Below are 24,030 nucleotides of genomic sequence, written 5' to 3' on the forward strand. Positions count from 1 at the left end.
ATTTTCTCCTTTTCGAGGTGTTAAAAACAAAGCATTGGAATGCTCCTAACGTGTTAGAAACTCATCGAGATCCCGCTGACATCTTGGGAGAGAAAGAAGTATACGCACCATTGCATATGATTTTAATCAGCTACATTCACCAAATAGTTGAATAGTGAAGAATATTGGGAAAAGTATCTCAAACAATTACGTGACACTTCCTTTGGAATGAAAAATTCTTAAGTGACGAGGCAAATTTTTATGTTCACGTTAAATGAATAAAAATAATATGCAATACCTATGATTTGCTCAGTCGAATGTTTTTTTTTTTTAATTTTTGGGTGTGTCAGCACTAGGGCTATTTTGCACCCGTCACACTATACGGGGTCCAGCCCCTTACCGTTACACGTAACAACTCTAACGTTGCTTAATTAAAATCATAAAAGATTAAAATGTTCTGACTGTTGTTAAAAGCCGAGGCTGCAAAGAACACTCAGCACAAATAAGGACAAAACACAGGACAACACAAAAAAAATTATACTGCCCATGGGGCCAGTCGCCAGAGCCTCGTTAGTCTTTAGTCCAGGGTGCACTACGTGGAAGTGAGGTTGACTTTTGGGCGCCTACGTGGAAGGTACCCCTTACACCCCTCGAATGGTTGTTGCTGATAAGCTAATTATGTGGTATAATGTATGGCGAACGGAAATGGTTGGTCCATATTCAACAACGGAACCTTAAATGGTGAGGGCTTCTTGGATTTGTTAAGTGAACAGGTTTTTTCACCCTTGCTTACGGGATATGGCACTTTTCGAGAGTTTTGAAACAGGACAGAGTGTGACCACACTATGTAGACATTTTCGCAATTTCTTCATGGTAATTTTCTAGGTAGATTGATGGGCACACGGGGATCTATTAAAAGGCCTGCACATTCCCCAGATCTAACATCTTAGGAGGACTTTTACCTTCAGAAACATTTGAAGAGAATGGTGCATGCACTAAAAGTCCCTGATATTGACCATCTGAGAGAAGGCATAGTTGCTGCTTGCGATGTTGTTGCACATGCTACATTACCAAATGTTCTATGCGAGTGTGAGAGACGTCAACGAGTGTGCTCACAGGAACATTGACAACATTATAATGTGCATATATCGTAAGTGAAAGATATGTGTATAACTTTTTGCTGGCGTAAGATACGTTGGAAAATCCTTCGTCACTTCATTTCTCGTGAAATTCTAGCCTCATTTGATATATCACATCACCCCCTTTCCTTTGAAATTTTTGCGTTGAATTCAATATGGCGGTCAACAATATGCCGGATCTGCGCTTGACACACACGACTAGGGATCTCCCTGTGCCTAACCTATTTCTTTCATGACCAATTATACCCAGGATAACTCCTTCACATTTTGTAGGGAGTGTTAAGGGACATTTGACTCTTCATAGTTCATGTAATGGGGCTTTTATCAGTCACATAGTTACACATATTATTTTGTATCTTCTGATCCCATTGCATTCCCAGAATGATTTTTTGATATGTTTTAGAGTATGGAATGAGGGACCAAATATATATTTTTCACGATTTTTGGTGATGACATGTTTTGAGATATTCAAGGTCAAAGTCAAGGTCACGTGACAAAATTATATTTTTATCCAAAGGTAGGCTTGTTATATATCACTGGAAAGCTTTTTCAATTCCCTGTACAATAAGCTTTATTTGAGCTTCCTAGGCGAAATAGGGGCGGAGTTACAGCACATTTAGTATAGCTAAGCGGGCTCAAAAAGTGCAATTTATGCTAACTTTGACCTTGAATAATTTAACAATTACAAGACGCACGAAACTAAAAATTTCCATAGTTACTAAGTTCCATGCATAGTTTCAATTCCCCAAATTTCATGAAAATCGGAGATGGTCAGGTCAAAGGCTGTGTTGATTTCGCATGGAATGACTCCTAGAGCATTTAAGCTAATTTTCCTTTGGTTTGCTTTCGATGTTGGATACGTATTCGTGATAGTTTCGTGGCCCAGAAAGCCTACAAAGCTGGTGCGAATCAAAAAGAAACTTCGAATGTTGCATAATTTTTAGGATATCCGTGAAAGTGTCGCGCAGCATTTTTCCGGACCTCGTGAAAGACCAAATTTGCGTAGTAGTATCGGCGAGTATCATTAAATGAATTCCAACCGATAGTTTCCGATACCGATATATCACCATCGGCTCAGCCCTAAAATATATATATATATATATAAAACTTTTTTTTTCTTTACAGTCCATTAGGTTCCCAATTAACGCAATGCCTCATTTCATTACAGAGATCGAGCACACCTTATCCAGGAAGATATTGGTCCTGTATCCGCCACGTGACCATGGCGTCGCGTGCGAAAAGGTCCCGGGACGACGCCCTGCACTTGATCCGCGCAGCCAACGAGCAGCTGAAGGGAGAGGTGGCGTCCCTTCGAGAGGCCCTCGAGAGCGAGAGGAACGCCGTGAAAGCCCTTAAGAGGGAGAAGTCGTACGATGTGAAGGCGGCCAAGGACCAGGAGGCCAAGAAGTACGTTGGGATGCTCAATGATCTCAAAACGAGGTAAGGCAGAAAGAGAAAGTCTCTACCCAACTTCTAATTAGTCTAAGACTTGAATATTTTCTTGAGGTGCTTTAAACTTAAGGGACAGTGGGGTAATGTTGAACACTTAAGAGAAATGCAAGTTTGTTAACAACATAAATGCTTCGAATTGTGCATTACTTATTCAGTCTGTTGCGATGAATAATTTTATTGCTCACAGACAATGTTGCATTGAATTCTGGTTTAGGAATATTCCATTATATGAAATGTGGCAATGTTCGTCATTCCCCAGCATCGTTAGGAAATTGTGAACACATTTGATATTACATAACAATTATGTTATGTATGAAGTTTGATTACTTCTTAAGAGGTCGATTTAACTTAAAGAACAAGAAAACCTAATTACAATTTCTAACCAACAGTTTTGTAACCTTGAAGATGATATGAAACATAATAAAAGCCAAAATATATAAACCCTGTCTCCTGTCGGGCAATAAAACATAAAACTAACAGTTCAAACAATTCAAACACAGTTTATGTATATCTCAATGTATTTACATAATCGTTAATGTCAATCAATATACATGCTATATAATTATTGTATATTATTAATAGAAAAATTGAAGGATAATTTTCATTTAACAGCGCGAGATAATGGCGACTGTTCGCTATTAACCCAAGACTCTCCATTTATTTGTCCAACAATATATAAGTTACAACTTTTCGTATTCAAAGCAAAAATTTAAAAAAATACAGAAATACTTCTCTGACCTTTTACTTTTTAATTGATACGTGAATACTAGAATGAAATGAAATCAAATAACACTAACCTCCTTCCAAAATGTATCTTCTATTTATAAAAATTGCAAAGAAACACAAAAAAACTGTTTCGTTACTGAACAGCGGCTTCTGCAGTAATGGTAATGCGAGAGAGAGAGAGAGAGAGAGAGAGAGAGAGAGAGTATATCCAGTAGTATACGGGAGATGGCAGCACCAATCAAGCCTTTTTGAAATTTGACGGAAACTTCATACTTGTGTGTTCGCGAATACCCCGTGTTCACCATTATATTTCTCTCCCCTAACATTTTGGATAAGAAAATATTTCCAAGGAAATTGCTTTTGGTGCAAGTATCCAGAAATGCATGTGGAATAACACGAATATACATGAAAATTCCTCATGCTTTTCCGACCATTTGAAGCAAACTTCAGTTCTTTGGCACTTCTTTTCCAATTTTCGTTCTTTAAAAAATGAGCAACCTGTCCACGTCATGCCTACACATGGGATGGAAGTGTGCTGTAGTGGAAATCTCTGTTCAACTTGAAGCGCACTCAAACAATAAGAATAGTTTTAGAAATAATTCCTTGGACAGTTATAAGTCTAGGTCTATTTGCAAGCAGAGAATTCATCTCACTAGGTACATCACAATCTGTATATATCAAAATATGCACTGCCTTCGCGTTAATGACGCTCAGATGAAGGCGCCACTGGACGGCAGCTGATTTAGCAACTTCATCCTTATTGTTATGCTACGTGCCAAACCATGTTGTTAGACTGGTTGCCTAATGTCAAGGCGACGTACTTTTAAACGTTCTTGTATTTTTCTCATTTTGGGATTCATTTTTAATAATGAGAACCATTAAGGAATCATGATTTAATTAAATTAGTGAAGGAATACTCACAAAGGAAAAGTCGGGACATGAAGAAGGAGGGGAAAAAGATGGAGAAGGAAGAAAAAAACAGAGAAAAAGAAGAAAGTTGATCTCAGGGGAGACATTTTCTGATAATATCCCTGCATTAGGGCCATTAGGACACCAAGGGGTACCTGGGGACAAGCTTGAAGGGTAAAGTAGTAAGAAGAGTGGTGCTGATCACATAACCTTCACATCGCCCTCCGTACCTCCATGGTACGCTGAGAGAGATATTTTGCTTTCGCTAGAGAGACATGGATACGAAATACCTCCCACAGCTTAACCGAGAAGAGCAATATAGAATTTCTAAATTTACCCGCCCCTTTGACTTAGAAAACTGTATAAATATTGTGCCCTCGCTACAACGGGAGTGAATGATGCGTAACAAATGGCGTCGTAACTGCTCTTCAACATTTTATCTCCCGAAACCAGTGTTCAGGAGCTGGGAGGTTTTTGTGTCTGTGTATGTGTGTGTGTTTGCACAGACGACGGGGTAACTTATCTTTTAACCCATTCGCCGACACGGCTTATGTGCGAGTGCATTCTTTCGCGGTGCCATAAAACACCAGTCGTCAGGATTCCGGTTATTCTTGAAATACCATTTACGAGCCTCCCCTCCGCTTGCCAGACATAACCAACTGGAAATCAGCCGTAGTGAAAGATCTCCTAAAGTGCCCATTCTGCTACCATTCGGTATTTTAAGTGCTTCACTGCGAGTACTTTATTTCTTAATCTTAGTAAGATTAAATACCTTGAATGGCTGAAGGGGTCTCTTGGGTGTTCCAGGTTTTGCCTATTTTATTGCATACCTAAACCCTATCCCATGGATCTGCGGAACAAGGTTGCGCATAAAGGCAGCTTAGGGGAGAAAACGAGTGGGCACGCTGCTAGAGAGGCTACTGACTGCAGTTGTTCTCCCCCTCCCCCACGCAATTCCATTCCTTCGCACGCGTTCATTAGTCGGGACCTCTCGAGTCACTACTTGCACAGAGACTAGCTCACGTTTCAGAGATTTCCGGAACAGAATACACACCCTGTTCCGGGAATCTGAATACGCTGGTGCAGCTACTATTTTGCTCCGTCAAGTTGCTTACTCCCCTTCTTTGCTGTTATGCGCAGTCTCGCTCCACAGATTACAAAGATCTGGTATACCTTATTGGTTGTCTCCAAACTTGAACAAATGCAAGGGCGGATTCAGAAATCGCTGTTGGGGTGGCCTCCAGGAATCTTTGTATTCATCTCATTTCCTATGGTACGGTAGTATGGGAATGGCACATTAGTAAATCTTCACAGAATATCTACCAGGGCTGTAAGGGTTGACGTACGACGACACCCAAATGTCGTCCTCTCCCACGTAGTACATCCTGGGCTGAATTTTCAGGCTAACGAGGCTCTGGTGTCAGGATACACTGCCAGTATAATCCTCTGTGAGGCGTGTGTTCTGTTCATACTATGTGATTGTCCCTTCATCCATATCTTATCACCATTCATCCTCAGCGTCGCAATTAGCAAAGACTGGAAGAACAGCGACGTAAAATAAAACCGAATCAAAGAATCCCTACCATCAATAATAATTAGTCAACTTTCTGCTTACTTCCAAAGGTGCACCGAGAGGGGGTTCGTTTTTCTTGAAATTTTCGTAAATTCCCTTAAAACTGATTCAATGACTTCATTAAAAAAAACGAGACACATACAATGAGAATTAGCTACATCCAAGTAGAACAACACTTTATGTACAGTCTTAGACACTGCTGGGTAGTAACGACCCTATTGAAGAAGCACTGAAGCAAGCCCTCGGTGTCTGACCACCAAGCGCCTTCTGAGTAGACAACCCAAACAGCATTGCAATTCTGCGGCTTGTATACCAGTTAAGGGTATACATCTTGGGAAGTTGAGCAGTGATGCCAAAGAGAAATACGAGATGAAAATTGTCGGAATTAATGTCTCGTGTTCTCGACATGGAATTATACTCGGTCCACCTTACGTTCCTTTATTTAATGTTGTTTGGGAACGAACCTGACGGATTGGGTTTATATTTTCACTCCTTGCATTACACTAAATTCTATATTTTACAATTATATTAATGCTTTGAACGAAAATAATACCTAGAACAACATCCAACACACGTTCACACCACTCTTGTCACACACATGCATGTGAAAATACACACGCAAAGCTTAGTTTTAACTTCCAAGTGAATGTCCAAATAACAGTAAACGGAGAAGCATGATGCGCGAAACATGGGATATTTCACAGAAAGAATGCGTCTATTTTTGACATACGTGTTTTTTATCACTAGACAATGAAACAATTATAAGTGAAATTAAGATGGATTTGCTTTTTCAGGTGTTGAGGAAGAAACAGACTGACTAGAGAAAAGAAAATGTAGTGTTATTGATAGTGTGTTGGTTAGTGTGCAGAGCTTTCATCAGCAAAGCCGGTGTTCGATCTCCACCATGGGCAATTTTTTTTTATTATGTCTAGCAGTGAACAAGTATATTATATTGTTTTCTAGGAATTTTGACGATAGGATAAACATCAAATTTAATATTTTAATCTGTCCTTTCATTCTTCTAATAGGTTCTCTATCACAAGAGATATAGAGATTCTCTATCTTGGCTAAGGATATCTTCTCAATGATTCCGTAGCTACGACTCTCTAGTCCCTTTCACCCACTTGTCTTATTTATTTACTTTCTTCATATCTACTCACGAAATACCATGAATCTAACGAAAGCACACAGATATAGTTAGAACAAGATACACACCTCGCATCGAAGGTTCCAGGCTCGAGCTCTGGATTTTTTCTGCGAGGGTGATTATTTCTGTGTGTCTATTTATCATCCTCGTATAAAAAACATTCCTCACTATTCCCGTGATTAACTTAGGGAGAGACCAAAGCTACTCAAATAACAAAAATACAAGACACACCTGCCAGGCCATGTTATACTTAGGGAATTAGCAATCTGAATATAAACTTTCGGTTTAGTCGACTTCTTGCAAAAACGTTTCGTGTTGTCTCATTTGGAGTGTTGGCTGGAAAAAAGGCGAGTTATGACCAGATCTTCAAGAGCGGGGGAAACTAGCGGTCTACGGACCTTGTAGTGGAACCACATGGAAAAGAGCCTGCAGTCCTGTTTCCACGTACTCTAGTTGTTTGTCTGTATGATCGCCCTCGCTTGGAGGGGAGGGACAGAGTGTATCATGCTTCCTTATGGCCCTAGTCGAACGGGTGAAGGGGGAGTTGCGTGGGGACTTTTGGTCAAAGCTCTTTTGTTTGTGGTCGCTCTACAGCACAGCACCCTACGACGTCAGGGATACGTGGGGTGGTTCAAATCCCGGCATGGTCTTGTACAGGGTCAACGAAGTTAGTAATAAGTTTGTTTTATAGAGCTTACATTGATACACTTGTGTGTTGAGTTGTATCTTCTACAAATATGCTGTATAAAGAAACAAACTGCCGGAGTACTAAGTGAGGCGAGTGTACAATCTTTGTGTGTATCGTTCATCAATTTAATCATAACATCGATCATCCCCATCTTCGCGATTAGCCAAAAGCGACGAAGAAGAGAAATAAAATGAACTAAATCAATCAATCAATCATGCACATTAAACAGTGGTAAAACAATACAAGAATGCTGTTTTAGCTCGAGAGAGAGAGAGAGAGAGCTCTAGTGCGTAAATTGTTCATTTGATGTAAGTTGAAATATGAATTACGTAAATAGTATTTCTGTATTGAGATGTACTATTTTGTATTGTGACTTAGATATAAGAGTTTGAATGTTATGTGTTGAATGGGTTACGAATCATTTCAAGCAATCAGTTTTTCTGCTTTGTGGATTTGTCCTACCTACCTCCTCCATACAACAGACAGCTTCGTTTTGTGCCGCATTCCGTGTTCCTTGCAGGTGACTCAGTGCAATCGGCTAGCGCATTGGTCTTGTGCCGTTTCAAGAGGGGAGGAGGGTGAAACTGGTACATAGCTTGTTTGTGTGTGCTTTCGGGGTTGAGAACTTCGTTCGCTGCGCTGTACGTTGAGTTCGACTTATCCCCGTACATGGTAGAGACATCGCCTTTGCCAGACAGATCCAGTGTTGACAGTTGTATTAGAATTATGGTACACCAATTCTGGCTAGATTGTTCTCTTTTAAAAGTATTACTTGCGCGTGTTGTTCTTCTCTTCACTGTCATAAAAAGAAGCCTTCAAAAGCTGTGTTCTCTTGTATTATTACATACATATTATGTGTGCTTGTCAACTGTGATATATGGACATTTAATGAAATTTTTAACGCCGCTGATACATGGACGTCTTCAGGATTTTTTCCAGGGAGGGACAAGCAAGGTATTTTTCCAAGGGAGGAGGGACGACGACAATGAAGCTGAACTTCCCGAAAATAGTATTACTCCCTTTAAAAAAAAAACTCCAGTTCCTGCAACACCCTTGCAATTTTTCAATTTATACACAAATACATCGTCGCTTCGGAACAATAAATTTTCACCGACGTACGAAGTGGCATGCAATTTAAAAGGTTTTGAAGAAACCTCAGTTTTATAAATAATGTTGGATGAAATTAGACAAAAAATATTACCTTCCGGTGGGCTCGAACTCAGGTTGTCCGCATGCTAGTCCGACACGATAGCCAACACTCCAAACGAGACAACACGAAACGTTTTTGCAAGTAGTCAACTAAACCGAAAGTTTATATTCAGATTGCTAATTCCCTAAGTATAACATGGCCTGGCAGGTGTGTCTTGTATTTTTGTTATTTGAGTAGCTTTGGTCTCTCCCTAAGTTAATCACGGGAATAGTGAGGAATGTTTTTTATACGAGGATGATAAATAGACACCCAGAAATAATCACCCTCCCAAAAAATCCAGAACTCAAGTCTGAAACCTTCGATGAGAGGTGTGTATCTTGTTCTAACTATATCTGTGTGTTTTCGTTAGATTCATGGTATTTCGTGAGAAGATATGAAGAATCGTAGCTACGAAACCATTGAGAAGATATCTTTGCCAAGATAGAGAATCTCGATATCCCTTGTGATAGAGAACCTATTAGAAGAATGAAGGGACAGATTAAAATATTAAATTTGATGTGTATCCTTTCGTCAAAATGCCTAGAAAACAATATAATATACTTCGTCACTGCTAGACAAAATAAAAAAAAGTTGCCCATGGTGGGGATCGAACCCAGGACTCGCTGATGAAAACTCTGCACGCTAACCAACACACTATCAATAACACTACATTTTCTTTTCTCTAGTCAAGGTTTCTTCCTCAACACCTGAAAAAGCAAATCCATCTTAATTTCACTTATAATTGTTTCATTGTCTAGTGATAAAAAACACGTATGTCAAAAATAGACGCATTCTTTCTGTGAAATATCCCATGTTTCGCGCATCATGCTTCTCCGTTTACTGTTATTTGGACATTCACTTGGAAGTTAAAACTAAGCTTTGCGTGTGTATTTTCACATGCATGTGTGTGACAAGAGTGGTGTGAACGTGTGTTGGATGTTGTTCTAGGTATTATTTTTGTTCAAAGCATTAATATAATTGTAAAATATAGAATTTAGTGTAATGCAAGGAGTGAAAATATAAACCCAGTCCGTCAGGTTCGTTCCCAAACAACATTAAATAAAGGAACGTAAGGTGGACCGAGTATTATTCCATGTCGAGAACACGAGACATTAATTCCGACAATCTTCATCTCGTATTTCTCTTTGGCATCACTGCTCAGTTTCCCAAGATGTATACCCTTGACTGGTATACAAGCCGCAGAATTGCAATGCTCTTTGGGTTGTCTACTCAGAAGGCGCTTGGTGGTCAGACACCGAGGTTTATCTTCAGTGCTTCTTTAATAGGGTCGTTACAACACAGCAGTGTTCAAGACTGTACATGTATACATAGATGTGTATACGGTCAAAGAGCGCATTAAAGGCCAGGACCTGCCCAGCGACTTTTCCCTTTGGGTAACGTGTGGTCAGCGCATTCAGTGCCATCGCTCCTGTTTTCTGGCTTTTCGAAACCTCAGCCCGTTACTCCTTTCTTTTCCGAGAATCTCCCCAATTGCTCTCACGATGCTGGATCAACACTGACATTTTGTGGGGCTCCAAAAAGGAATCGATTGGATAGACCCAGAACCGCTTTCACCAATGGCTAGAGCGATAATCTTTTTTTTATTTATTAGAAATAAGAATCCCAGTTATTGTACTGACTCCCCTTTTCAATTTTCTTACTCTTCTCTATCCTGAACATCAACAACACAAATTCCATTACTTGGGATTCGATCCCGGGACTCTTGTCTTCATATCGTGCTATGCTGACCACTCCAGCACGAAGGTCGACATTCATTCACAACAGTTTCAATTCTTATTTTCGATATTTTACGTCGCTTTCTACCTCTTGCGTTGATCGGGACGATGAGGATTAATGGTGACCTGGACCAGGACCTCTGACTTCAATGCGCATTACGTTGACATGACTGTCACTTTGTGACTAATGTCTGAAATTGACTAATTTTTTCAAGCAAGCAATTAAAATTCATGAACTTTTTAAGAACTTATTTCCTGTTACTTTTCGAACAAGGGCTTTCCCAAAGGTGTAGTGGTAACGTCGTTACGTTCAGGGTTCGATACCGGGCACATTGCACAGTGGTTCGGATCCCACTTTAAACTGTTGGTCCAGTCCCGATTAGCCTATATGTGCATAAAGTGGACCGAGAACAAAAATTCAGAACTTTTGGAACACGCCTTTGTTTCTCTTTAAAGGTTGTTGCAGAACCAGCAGGAGGCGCTGCAGTACCAGAGGGAGTCCGTCACACGTACGATGCACGCGGAGTTCAACCGCGCCCTCCACGACAAGGAGGAGGAGCTGCGTCGCATGCGTTCGGAGGAGAAGCGACGCCGGGAGCAGCTCGAGGCGCAGCTCAGGGACGTCCTCCGCCACGACGGCCTGGCCCCCGGCGCCGCCTGCTCGCTCCCGGGGGGCACGCAGGGCACCGGAGCCGGGCCGCCTCAGAGCCGCGAGGCCGATGTCCAGCGGCTGCTGCAGGAGGTGGCGACGCTACGCGGTCAGAAGAGGAAGTTGGAGGAAGCTTTTCAGGTAAGAACGGAAATAAAGGCTGAATCACACGAGGCTAGATTTCCTCCTGGATATGAGTCTTGGACTAGTTGTGTGTTACTTTCTCGCCTGATAGTTTTGGCCTCACACGATATTCCCACAAGGCATTGTGCAGACCAGAGAAGCTAAAAAGATGGACGAGCGACTTGAGGAAGAAAGTCGTAAGCTGCTATTTTCCCTACAATTACTAATATTAAAGATTTTAGAAGAAAAAGAAAAGCAGGGACTAGAAATTGGCTAGAAAAAAAATATCGAAATCAAGGTGTACTCAACATGCCGTAACGCAACTCCCATGCTGCGTTTGGGATCGAACCAAGAACCTCTAGATTTAATTGGGTGATGTAGCTATTCCTCATTCATCCCTCAGGTAGTTATCACTCGCTTGGCCTAAATGTGATAAATGCAAGAGGTTACCTTTTAAAGGAATGGCGATAGAAATTAGCTTAGATTAAATATGGGTTTTATACTCTCCATGACTGAATCGATATGGATTGGTTAATGAAAGGATATTACTTGCCTTACAAATATATGGAGATTGTTCCTACACTTGTCCTCTCAACTATCACTTGTCTGACCTCCCTGTCAGACATCGAATCTATCACACACCATCGTCCAATAATCGTTCTCCACTTTGTTCCTCTCTCACAATCCGCAGACCTTGCTCTCTCTCCTATTCTCGCCAACTGATCACACCTCCTGACAATTCCAACACTCATGCCACATACGACTTCCAAGTCAATCACCCGACCTTTGCCTGATTACTTATTCAGCATTCCTTTCTCTGATGCCTGCTATGCTAAGAATTTATACATCTTGCCCAATACCTTGGGTACGATACGCTCCTCTACCCCCTAAAGAAAATCTTTTGATTTTCACCTAAAGATGAAAGATTTAAAGTTGTATTCCATATCGATCCTTTCTATGGAGAGATTTTTTTTTTATTATAAAATATAGTGTACTAAAAATATTGTAATAACATACCATTACCCAGAATATATGTAAATGGAATAATATAGGTCCTGAAAATATAGATATATCACAAGTCTCGATAGAAAAAAGAGAAGAAAAAAATACATGTCTGCGTAAAGCATATAAAAGGTAAACACTGGCACGTGAGTTTGTTATGCTAACTTGACAATCTGCTCGTGCGCGTATTCATTGAGAGGCTTACGCTACACATCTGAGTTCCAATACTACATGATGACGTAGCGAAGTCCGTGCATAAGCATGCAACACTCTGACACCACGTGAGAAAATTATAAAAGCATTGTTCCACAAGAATGGATCTTGTCAAAATTTATGTCTCAATGACACACTAGCGAAGTAGTGTAATCGATCCTGCAAGCACTGACACTGTACAACACTGTTATGTATTTGGAAGTTAATATTTACAAAATCAGCAACGTTTGTGATACTCATCCGAGTTACACTTGCACACATATGTCATTATCGATGTAAATTTCACCGTCTCTTACTTTATTGTATCGTGTAAATATCGCTGTTGTTTTTATTTATAATATATGTCAAGTATCACAGTAAATATTTAATTAGAAAATTTGAAGTTAATCAAAATATATACACTGTATCAGTAACTGTCCTTGAGTAATAATATATGTACATGAATTTATGTATTTGAAAATAAGAATATAATAGTGTTCGATAGATAAAATCACAGCACTAACATTTGTCCATAAAATTAATGCTTGAGTTTTCCTGATTCTCACAAAAAGTTCAAGTAAAATACCATAATTTTACTCTTGTTATCATCACTTAATAGTCTTTGCGCATAGCAATGAAGTTTCTTCTTGAACCAAACCACGTATATATTAGTTCCTTGTGGCCGTGAAAAATGTTTTTCACTTTGATGCATTAACTTTGCAGCTACAAATATTGTCATTGATGAAAAACGTACAGTAGAGAACTGCATATCGTCGAATTGTGAATGTGAAGTATTTAGTTGTATGTAAATATTCCTTCAAATCGATGTATGTATTATCAGCGTTGAATATCGGGTCTCACTACTACTTGACTTCAGTAGGAGTTAATTAAAATAGAATGAAGGAGATCCGTGTTAAACGATTTGGTGCTTATCGACTGATTTCGCTGAACTGTGTAATTAAAATTAATGAAAGGTCTAATTGTAATTCATGTTTCCACGTGTCGAAAAAATAAAAGAAAAATCTCAGAAATAAAAATCTTGAGAAAATCTTAAGAAGGTTCGTATATCAAAATAATTTCTCTGCGTCCTTCAGGTGTAAATCGTGTTGATTTCTTATTTCTCCAAGGTTTTAGCTGGTGACCATCTCTAGACGTTGACATCTGTGAAAAAGTTGAACTGAGGACTGTTAACATGGTTTCATAAAATTGTTAAAACGTTCATTTCACCGTTAAAATTATAATTATCTGTGAGGCAATTCAGGTAGGATTTGGAAAGGAAATTTGCTTCATATACCGAACAGGCATTTCCTCCTGATCGTTGGTGTAATGTTGTGTGTGTGAGAGAACTTAATATGTCGGTATGTGTAGAGGTTTTGTTGAGACAAGGGCGCCTCTAAGTCACCCTTATTTTAAAAAAATAGTGCTTGTAAATATTACAAGTATGAAAAATCTTGTAGTTGAGGGTTGTTACATTTTAGGAAATGGAATTTGAAAAGGAATACCGATTCAGTCATAACATTTACTCTTACTATAAATTACCCAAATTCTAATTAATGCCATCCTTTACACACCAAATATAATTAGAATCTTGAAAAGAGAAAATAAATAAATATAACTACTAATAATTACTGAAAACAAATTGAACTTTACATATGAATAGAATGTAATGCTGTAAATACTCTTGAAGATGTTATGAGTGTATACTGTATACTACTGCAAAATTTTAAATTATAATTGATTTCTGAAAATATATGAATGCTTAATTTTACTGAAATCAATATAAATAACAATTGAATGAAATGAAATACTTTAAATATTACCTAAAAAATAATGTGTCGAACGATCGTCCTTCTGTTAGTATAATATTAATAAAATATCGTCATTAATAAAGATTAATTGTAAAATATCCTGTGCACTTGCTAATATTGTCCACATAAATTGAAATACGTAAAATAATATTCTAAGAATTCGAAATCTCGTTGTCCATTATTGACTCTTTCCCCCCTAATGATATTGTTATCAGTTTAAGAATATTAAAGGTATATATACAATTGTGTATACAAAAAAATATGGAGACAAAAAAAAAAGAAAGTTGACAATTGGTAGTGTTTAACTAAATATATATATATATATCCTAAAATTAAATGACATAAAAATGAAAACTTAATTGCAATTTATATTCCAAATGTTGCCAGATGAAGACATATCGTTCTGAACGGACATAAGGTTGCATGTTCTTTTGTATCCTTGAAGTCGATAGCCTGAGTTGAAAGAATGCTCTATCGGCAGTTTATTCAGTTCCGCGGCTAATGTGGAATGTGAGATATCTGCTGTTTAATTTGCAACGTGTTGGTTACTTCATGTCAAGAGAGAATGTTGCTCCTGCCGATGTAGGTAGATATCGTTGCCGCAAGAAACGAATAGAATGCCTAACTTGCATATTTCGTCAGTTGTTCTGTCTTTCTGAATGTAACTCAAGTTTCCCCATTGCTTAAGGAGGAAGGACATTTCCGTTGCACCCCGGTTGAACTTTATCCTTTTGCTGACGACAGATAATTTACCATGAAGACGTTCGAAGCTGATTTGCGATATCGTTTTCAGAATGTGAAATACATGTGAGGGAAATTTTATGGTAGTGGGATTTTACAATACGGGAAAATATCTTAGGAAGTACTCTAAGTAACTTGATTATAACATTCAATAATTGTAGAGTGATATTTGGAATGAAATATCCCAAATTAGATGGATCAATGTAATGTACATGTTTAATGAAAGATACTTTACTTCTTCAAGACTGTCGTAAATATCAAAGAACTCAATATGTTTACTATTCTCTTCGTTATTATTATTAGCTATATTATAATTCTTATTATCGCAATTCTTATTTAGTTATTATTGATCTGTAACTTGTTTAATTGAATAATTTACTGGCTGTATGCCTAGTCAGCTCTTATTATAACTGTTCTCTTTATTTAACGTTATTTAAATCTTATAAAACTGATAATCTCATATTTCTGTCATTTATTTAGTTATTAAAATTATTACTTAAATTTAACAATTGAAATATTAAAATGTGTACTTGTTTAAACCCTATTTTGACTAACCACGCTAAATCATAGAGAATTTTATTCTCATTTTTCCTTACCGAATGTGCTTAACACATTTTATTCATAAAAAAATACTAAAGTCTATTATTGACTTACACTATTTATCTTTTGTAGTTCACAAAAGATTATTTCCATCAGTTCTCTGCAGGCCTACAGAAATCTGAGGAAAATTCCTTGCGCGCAATTTATATTTATCACCATTCCCTTTGTTCACTATCCGTGAATACAATAATATTAATTATTATTATTTTTGCGCGTTACTGTACTTGTTGTTCATTATTATGAAACCTCGATGACTACGATTTATAACTAATGATTTTAGTGTGGTAATAACTAGTTTTACACTTCCGTGCAATTATTAAGGGCTAAACAATAATATTTCACATAATTTTAGTGTTTGTTCGTTTAAAAAAAAATATTTGCAAGATGTAAAATTTATTTAGTGCATCAGAGTACTGAAAAGGAAGTTACGTACAGGGTAAAAGGTATGTTCTCACTCATTCACTCCTGACTGTTCCTGTTCTTCAGTCTCATCACCATTTACATTCTCATCGCCGCTACCGTATTCCGAAGCATAGTATTTCTTCAATCTCTGGACCGAAATTGAGTCCACGATTGTCTGTCCTCGTCTTATATTCCACTTTGTAAACATTGGGATTTTCTTTTGCTATAATTTTACAAGGTCCTTTATATATTCCCGAAAAGCATTTAGCGGTGTGTACACAATGACTGCCATCGTATACTAAAACCAATTCTCCTGGCGTAAATTGAATGGACTGATGACGTTTATCGTAGTACTTCTTTGCTTGTCGGTGGCGTTTCTGTAGAGACTCATAAGCTGCTTCTCGTGCTTTTTCGAGAATCTTGAATCTCATCTCGTTGTTTACATTCACACTGGGCGTTAAATGTAGTCCGCTCTCCCAGACTAATGTAGGCGTAAATCCATGAAGAAGAAAAAATGGACTGTTCTTCAAATTCTCCTGGTAATTAACATTGTACGACCACACGGCCGATTGCAAGTATAAAAGCCAATCTGTGTGTTTTGAGTTCACGAAGTTTTTCATAAGTCCCTGTAAAATAGCATGTGATCGTTCTAATAATCCAATTAAATTGTGATTAGCTGCTGGAGCGAATTTAAGTTGGATTCCACATTTCTCCGATAGTTCTTTAAATAAACTAGCTGTGAATGAAGTACCTCTGTCCGTATCTATACGAGAGGGACATCCAAAGCGTAGAATTACATTTTCAAAAAGGAAGTTAGCTGCTGTCTCACTTGAAGTATCTGCTACTGATTGAGCAATTAAAAATCGAGTACCATGATCGATTGCACTTAGTATATATTTATGGCAAAGCAAACCACTTGGTGGATACGGTCCGCTAAAATCTAAAGCGATTCTATCGAATGGTTTCTGTGAGTTGAACGTTAAAAGTTCTCCATATGGTGCTCCTTTTATGCGCTCATTCTGCTGACAAATTACACACTCCTTGACCATTTTCTGAATATGGTTCTTCATGAATGGAAAGTAAATCCTATCCAACGCATTCTTGTATGTTTTAGTGAAGCCATAATGTGCTCCTCCAGCTGGTAAACTATGCAATGTCTCAATGACAGTGTTGCGAAGTGACTTCGGTATGCATAATAATTTCTTAGTCGTAGCCCCCAGTTTATGTTGTCTATAAAGAAGTCCATTTTCCATAACATAATAGCAAGCTTGCCTCTGCAGGGAGGGGTTGGGTGGGTTGTTGGCCCCCTCGTCTTCTTTTCCTTCCAAAATATTAATGATATTTCCAAAAAAAGAATCCTCTCGTTGGTGTATAGCAACATCAATTGTCTCATCTAACAATAACAATGTATGAGGCTCTGGAAGCTCCTCGTCTTCTCCCTGTGGATCATGTTCTGTTTCTCTGCTGATAGCATCCGCCATATTTTGTGTACTTTTACAGTGAATTGGCGTAAAATCGAACTCGGCCATCAACGTGTACCATCTAAACAATTTGTTTGAAAGTTGCGTTGAGGAGCGATTGAATGTGATTGCTTGGTTGTCGGTAAATAATTCGAAATGTCTCCCAAGTAAAAAGAATCTGAATGACTTAAATGCGTATATGATTGCCAACAATTCTTGCTCTATGGTTGAAAGTCGAGTTTCATGGTCTTTTAAAACTCTACTGCAATAGGAAATAGGCTGAAAATCACCGTTCGCATTCGGTTGTAAAATCACCGTGCCAATAGCCTTACTGCTTGCATCCGTGTATACCCTTACTTCTTTTGATGGATCATATGCCATTAATACAGGAGCTGTAAGTAAAGCCTCTTTCAACTTCTCAAACGCAGTTTGCTGTTCTTCCCCCCAGAGAAATTTCTTCTTTTTTCCTATCAATTTTTGCAAGGGAAGTGCCATCTCGGAATATGATTTTAAAAACTTCCTGACATAAGATGTTAATCCGAGAAATGTGCGAACTTGTTTCACAGTTGTCGGTGTCTTATATTTCTTGATAGAATCAATGATTTTGTCATTGATCCGATAGCCAAATTTTGAAATCTTATGTCCTAAAGCAATAACCTCAGTGTAGCCGAAGTGACATTTTTCTATCGCAAGTTTTAATCCCGCGGCCTGTAAACATTGTAACATTTTCTCCAGAGTTACGAGCATTTCTTCAAAGGTATTTCCGAAGCAAAATAAATCGTCCATATAATGGGCAAAGTGATTGGGATCCAAATTTGAGCACGCTAGGTGAATGCAACGAGTCATCCCACTTGATGAACTGACGTGGCCCTGTGGCACGACGTTCATTTGATACTGTGACATTCCTGGTATTGTAAATGCTGTATATTTTTTACTGTCCTCGGTGAGAGGAATATTAAAGAATCCGCTCTTCAAGTCCGCCGTACAGTAGTATTTCTTGCCCCCCATATTGTATAATATGTCATTGATGTTATTCACACCCAGAGCGTCAAATACAGACGAAACATTCAATCTGCGATAATCCTGGCATAATCTATAACCCCCCTTTGCCTTCTTTACAAGGATAACTGGAGAGTTAAAGGGTGATTTTGTAGGAGAAATAACACCTTGCTTTAATAAAGTCTCAATCTGATCTTTAATTTCATCACGAAGGTGAACTGGAATCGGGTAGGATTTTAAGTGAAATTCTGTATCATCTTTTAGTTGAATTCTATGTTTATAATTCGTGGCTCTACCTATATCATCCTTTGACCACGCAAAAACATGTGGATATTTCATTAAAACAGCCAAAAGTTGCTCCTTTTGCTGGGGTTCTAAATTCGGATTCACATCAAACCGACTAGGGTCCGCCCGTGCGTCACTGACGTTCCCTGACTCTTCCGTCGCGAAAACCTGTGCTTGTTCGCCAATTTCATCCTTATTCTCGTCATTATTGCTACTCATGATTGGCCTATCCCATGTTTCAGCTTTCCCGATAATAGTGCCTTTCTTAATTGTAACATTATAATTTAAAGGATTTGTGATCCAAATAAGATTCGAATCCGGATTAATAATTGCTCTGGCAACCATCAATCCCGTTTTCTCTTGAAACTGTAGGTCCGGTTCCAAGAGTGTCCTATCTTTGTCATATGAATTAGCCAATTTCAATGGAATGCACAAATGTGTCCTGGGTTTCACTTTTATCTTTTTAGCAGCTACAAATTCTGGTTGCAAAACATGATGTAACAAATGGGAAACTTTGATTGACACGTCAAAAGCTTTCTTATTCTCATTTTTAATTTGGTTTCTAGGAGGTGTGCCAAATCTATGCAATGTAAGCTTATTTTCCTCAAAATCTAACTTAGCCTTTTGTCCCAAGAAATCATTTCCTAATATAGTAATTTGATTAAAATCCTTAACAATTCTAAATGGATGAACAAATGTTTGGTTATGTATAGAAAATGGTAGTAACACAATTTCCTTAACCGTCAGTTGACTATTAGTGACCCCTCTAATCCTCTAATCACAGTATTTATATTAAATCGCTTGGCATTGACTGGTATGTTCTTATCTCCCGTTACCGAAATTTGACTTCCACTATCCAGGATGAACTGTCGAATTTCCCCATCTACTTTCACATTGATGTAAATCAAATCTTCAGAAGGAAAAGTAGAGACCGTTAGAGTTTTCCCCGTAGGTCGTACACCTAGGTCCCCGTCATATGCAGGTCTTACTCGTTTAAAATTGCTTCTGTTCTGACGAAAAGTAGAATGATTTGTATTAACAACCCGATTAGTATGGTTATTTGGATCTTCGCGCCCCTGTTGTTGCTCCAAAAATGTTCGCCGCGATGAAGATGAAAAATGCGAACGCTGAAATCGAGGGTTACCGCCATTGCTATGTGAACGTTGCGACTGTGTGTCGAGATGATTATTGTGATTGTTATGCCAAGTATTTCTATTCTGAGCTCTATGATTACCATTATGATAATAGGTTCTCCTATTGTTTCTATCTCTATGTTCATATTCTCTAACTGGATATGAGAATGATGACTCAGTAAATGAATGTTTTTTCCGATGTTCTGCAAGTTCTTATGTTCTTTAGCCTCAAGATTCTGAAATTGCGAAACTAAATCTGACTCATGAGACTGGAGTCCCGTGTTCGACTGTAATTGATCAAGGTTTTGTTGTAGTGCATTTAATCTTTCCTCGATCTCCCGATTAGCCTGAGAATAACTTATGTCAACATGACCATTGACCGTGCGCTGCAACGTGATAGCTTGCTGAGTCGGCATGTGTGCTCGACTCGATCCAGAACACGACAGAGCTTTCATTGTCTCACATTCAGTTTCTAGAATTTGCCGTTTTTGCACAAGATATTTGAATTGTTCAACATTTTTCAGGTCTCGTAACATTTCATGCACTGAATCATATTCCCTGTTATAAACTTCTTTCATAAAAATAGGTTGTAAACCCCCGCTTATTTGCTTAATTTGCTCACTAATGTCCATGGCAGGATCTAATTTTAATAACAATAACTGTTTTTCTCTCACATATTTTGAAACAGGTTCATTTTCCTGATGGAAGCGTAATCTGATTTGTTCCTCTAATTGAAAAGTGTCCCCCGGTTCCGTAAATTCTTCCACAATTTTAGTCTTTAAAGTTACAAAATCTATATCCTGTGATTCCTGAGTTCGACTCCAAGTATTGAACCATTCCAATGCTGAATCAGCCAAAAATGCCGGTAGCATTTGCCTTTTCTTTGAGTCATTCCACTCATTAAGAATAGCTAAACTTTCAAATTTGTCAATGAATTTTAATACATCCTCGTGAATGTTACCTTGAAACTGGATAGTTTCGAGAATGTCGGGGTGGATAAATCTAGATTGCGCCATGATTCTATGATTAGCCTATGCGCAGGAAAAATGCTTGATTAGCTTAAAATTAGCACTAAGTTGCTTGTTTTCTTTTCTCATCCCCCCGTGGCTTTGACAGGACATTATCAGCAATCCAATTGTTTACTCTCCCGGAAATTTGATAAGTTAGGTTCAACAATCGCGTAACAGAGTGACGACAGTACCGAACACATCTTTAAAATATTTAACCAACCTTTATGCAACATCCTGATGTTAATTCTCATCTTTTCACAAGCCAATCGCCGAATAACCTAGTTAAAACTCTACTCTTATTTATTGGCGCCTTACCGCGTAGCATATTGCTAGGCCTACCTTTTGCATTCTTTTCTTGATCTTTGGTAACAATTGATAATTAACACAACGTGAAGCACTAACAAGTGAAAATTCCGGCGCCATATCGCACGTACGTAATTTGAAAAGCTAGAAGGCTCTATTATTTTCATCATATTTCGGGATGAAATAGATGAAAATCGCAGTATTTCACGTACTGCAGTGTTTTCGCATCGCATTTGCAAAAAAATGGATGAGAAGCCCTAAGCAGCCTCCACCACGTAACGCAACTCCCATGCTGCGTTTGGGATCGAACCAAGAACCTCTAGATTTAATTGGGTGATGTAGCTATTCCTCATTCATCCCTCAGGTAGTTATCACTCGCTTGGCCTAAATGTGATAAATGCAAGAGGTTACCTTTTAAAGGAATGGCGATAGAAATTAGCTTAGATTAAATATGGGTTTTATACTCTCCATGACTGAATCGATATGGATTGGTTAATGAAAGGATATTACTTGCCTTACAAATATATGGAGATTGTTCCTACACTTGTCCTCTCAACTATCACTTGTCTGACCTCCCTGTCAGACATCGAATCTATCACACACCATCGTCCAATAATCGTTCTCCACTTTGTTCCTCTCTCACAATCCGCAGACCTTGCTCTCTCTCCTATTCTCGCCAACTGATCACACCTCCTGACAATTCCAACACTCATGCCACATACGACTTCCAAGTCAATCACCCGACCTTTGCCTGATTACTTATTCAGCATTCCTTTCTCTGATGCCTGCTATGCTAAGAATTTATACATCTTGCCCAATACCTTGGGTACGATACGATGCTTTTAATGCACTCGGGTATGCATATTTATACATGGAATTAGCAGGATTCATTCCTAAAAAAAATATTTTGTTCAACTATATGTCAAACATTTAATACATTGGTGATATTTTTTTTCATTATCGGCTAATCACATCTACCGTGTACAAATCTAATCGCGTTGGATAAATTCCTAAATATTAATAAACACGAATCCAGCTCATTTGTTGTTTTTTCAAAACAACCAACATTCGGAAACCATAGACAAAAACCCTTTTCCTTGTCAAACTCACAGATTATATTCACATGTCCAAACTTTCCCTCTGATTGGCTTACAACGGCATCTAGCAGAGAAGCCAGTTACAATTAGAACACGGTCTAGTCGTCAATACCAGTCTAGAAGCCAGCCTGGCAGTCATCATTTCCAGCAAGGTAGCCAGTCTAGTGCAACTAGGACATTCCTACTAGAAATCCAGTTCCGTATGATTCGACCTTTAGAGGAAAGATTTTTCCTCGGCATTTTTCTTTAACATTTCTGCCAGGATCGAATTCTAGTGAAGTGAAGAAATCGTGCAGCATTTTGATGATGCCATAGCATATTCCATGGCATATTTCACAGAAAGAATCGGTCTTAATTTCCTTAACATTTCGCGTTGCATAACCAATCCGTAGCGAGCTCTATGTCACGAGTGTAGATGTAATGGCGGCCGAGTGAGATGTAAACAATGTATCGCTTCACATTTTTAAAGACGATGACTGCTGAATCTAGAGGGACAACGTTTCCTCCGACGCCGGGCCCTGGCGTCAATTATACTTGGCCGCGACTGGCCTTCTATTTTTTCTACTTGCAGCCCAAGCGGTCAACTACCTGCAAAGCCTTGACATAATCGCACTAATAATTTAGGATTATGTCATAATGTACTTATTAATATTAAATTTCAATGGTACGTACTAATTTAAGTATAAAGTTTTAAAAAATAAGGAAGCAATTTACTAGAAAAATTGTTGGAATTGGGGCATCGACTTTAAAAAAATAAAACAAATTCACCGGGCCGCGGGCTCACGAAGGTTGAGAACCACTGATTTATAGCGCATACAGTACATTTATGTGTTTATTTCTTGTTTTTGGATGGCAAAGTTAAAGCACAAGCCTTTTCTTTCACTTAACCAACTCTTCTTGAGATTTTGTAAATTGATAATACAATTGACATTGAAGGAAAAGCGACGTGGAAAGCTTACGAAAGGGGGAATCTTTCTCCAAGGTAATGCGCCCGCACACAAGGCACGTCACACAATGGCGAAACTGGAGGACCTACGGTTCCAGACACAGGAGCACCTACCTTATTCTCCGGATCTAGCACCGTCGGACTACATTGTGTTCCCCAGATTGGAAATGGTCCTAAAGGGAACGCATTTCGAAGATGCAGATGACGTCATTTCTCACACAGAGGCGCCTGGCTTGCAGAGCAATAGTCTGTCTGGTCTTCAGGCTTTGCATCAGCGATGTGAAAAATGTGTTGCGCTAAAGGGGGACCATGTTGAATAAAACCACCATGCATAGCTTGATATCTACCTGTTTTCTTGGTGAGGCTGAGAACTTATCAACCTACCCTTGTACATAAGAGTTTGAGATATGTATCAGAACTAAAAACATTTAAATAAAACATAAAACGAAAAAGAAAAATGAAAAGAGCACGGGAAAAAAAACGTACATGTACTGTCGCCGGAAAGTCCGTCTGTAGAACTCGGCAATACGCAGCAGTGTAAAAGTTGGGGTCATTGTGACCGTACGTTAATACGGCTTGCATGACGTCATGCTACAGAGTATCAAAGTGCTGTTCCAAATAAGTATCCCCCGCTCCTTCTTTTAAGAGCTTTAACGCGCTAGGTGACAGATTGAAGACACTTACGTCGAGTCAAAATCCATTTGATGACGTCGACATCACCGCATACACAATCCAACGACGT

General features: G+C 38.6%; 1 protein-coding gene across 8 annotated transcripts in view; it reads left to right on the forward strand.

Moving 5' to 3' along the window:
- Positions 1–24,030, forward strand: part of LOC145998714 (uncharacterized) — a 372,904-nt gene that overhangs the window by 55,697 nt on the left and 293,177 nt on the right. For all 8 annotated transcript variants that reach the window (XR_014443344.1, XM_083135223.1, XM_083135230.1 and 5 more), the window contains exons 2-3: positions 2,287–2,558; positions 10,995–11,328. Coding sequence is in view for 7 of the 8 variants with exons in the window: in XM_083135223.1 (XP_082991349.1) it covers positions 2,287–2,558; positions 10,995–11,328 (606 nt within the window). In the remaining variant the exon portion in view is untranslated. The remainder of the gene's footprint in view (positions 1–2,286; positions 2,559–10,994; positions 11,329–24,030) is intronic.

The sequence above is a fragment of the Lepisma saccharinum genome, chromosome 1, assembly GCF_977018435.1.
Source record: "Lepisma saccharinum chromosome 1, izLepSacc3.1, whole genome shotgun sequence".
Classification (NCBI taxonomy): Eukaryota; Metazoa; Arthropoda; class Insecta; order Zygentoma; family Lepismatidae; genus Lepisma; species Lepisma saccharinum.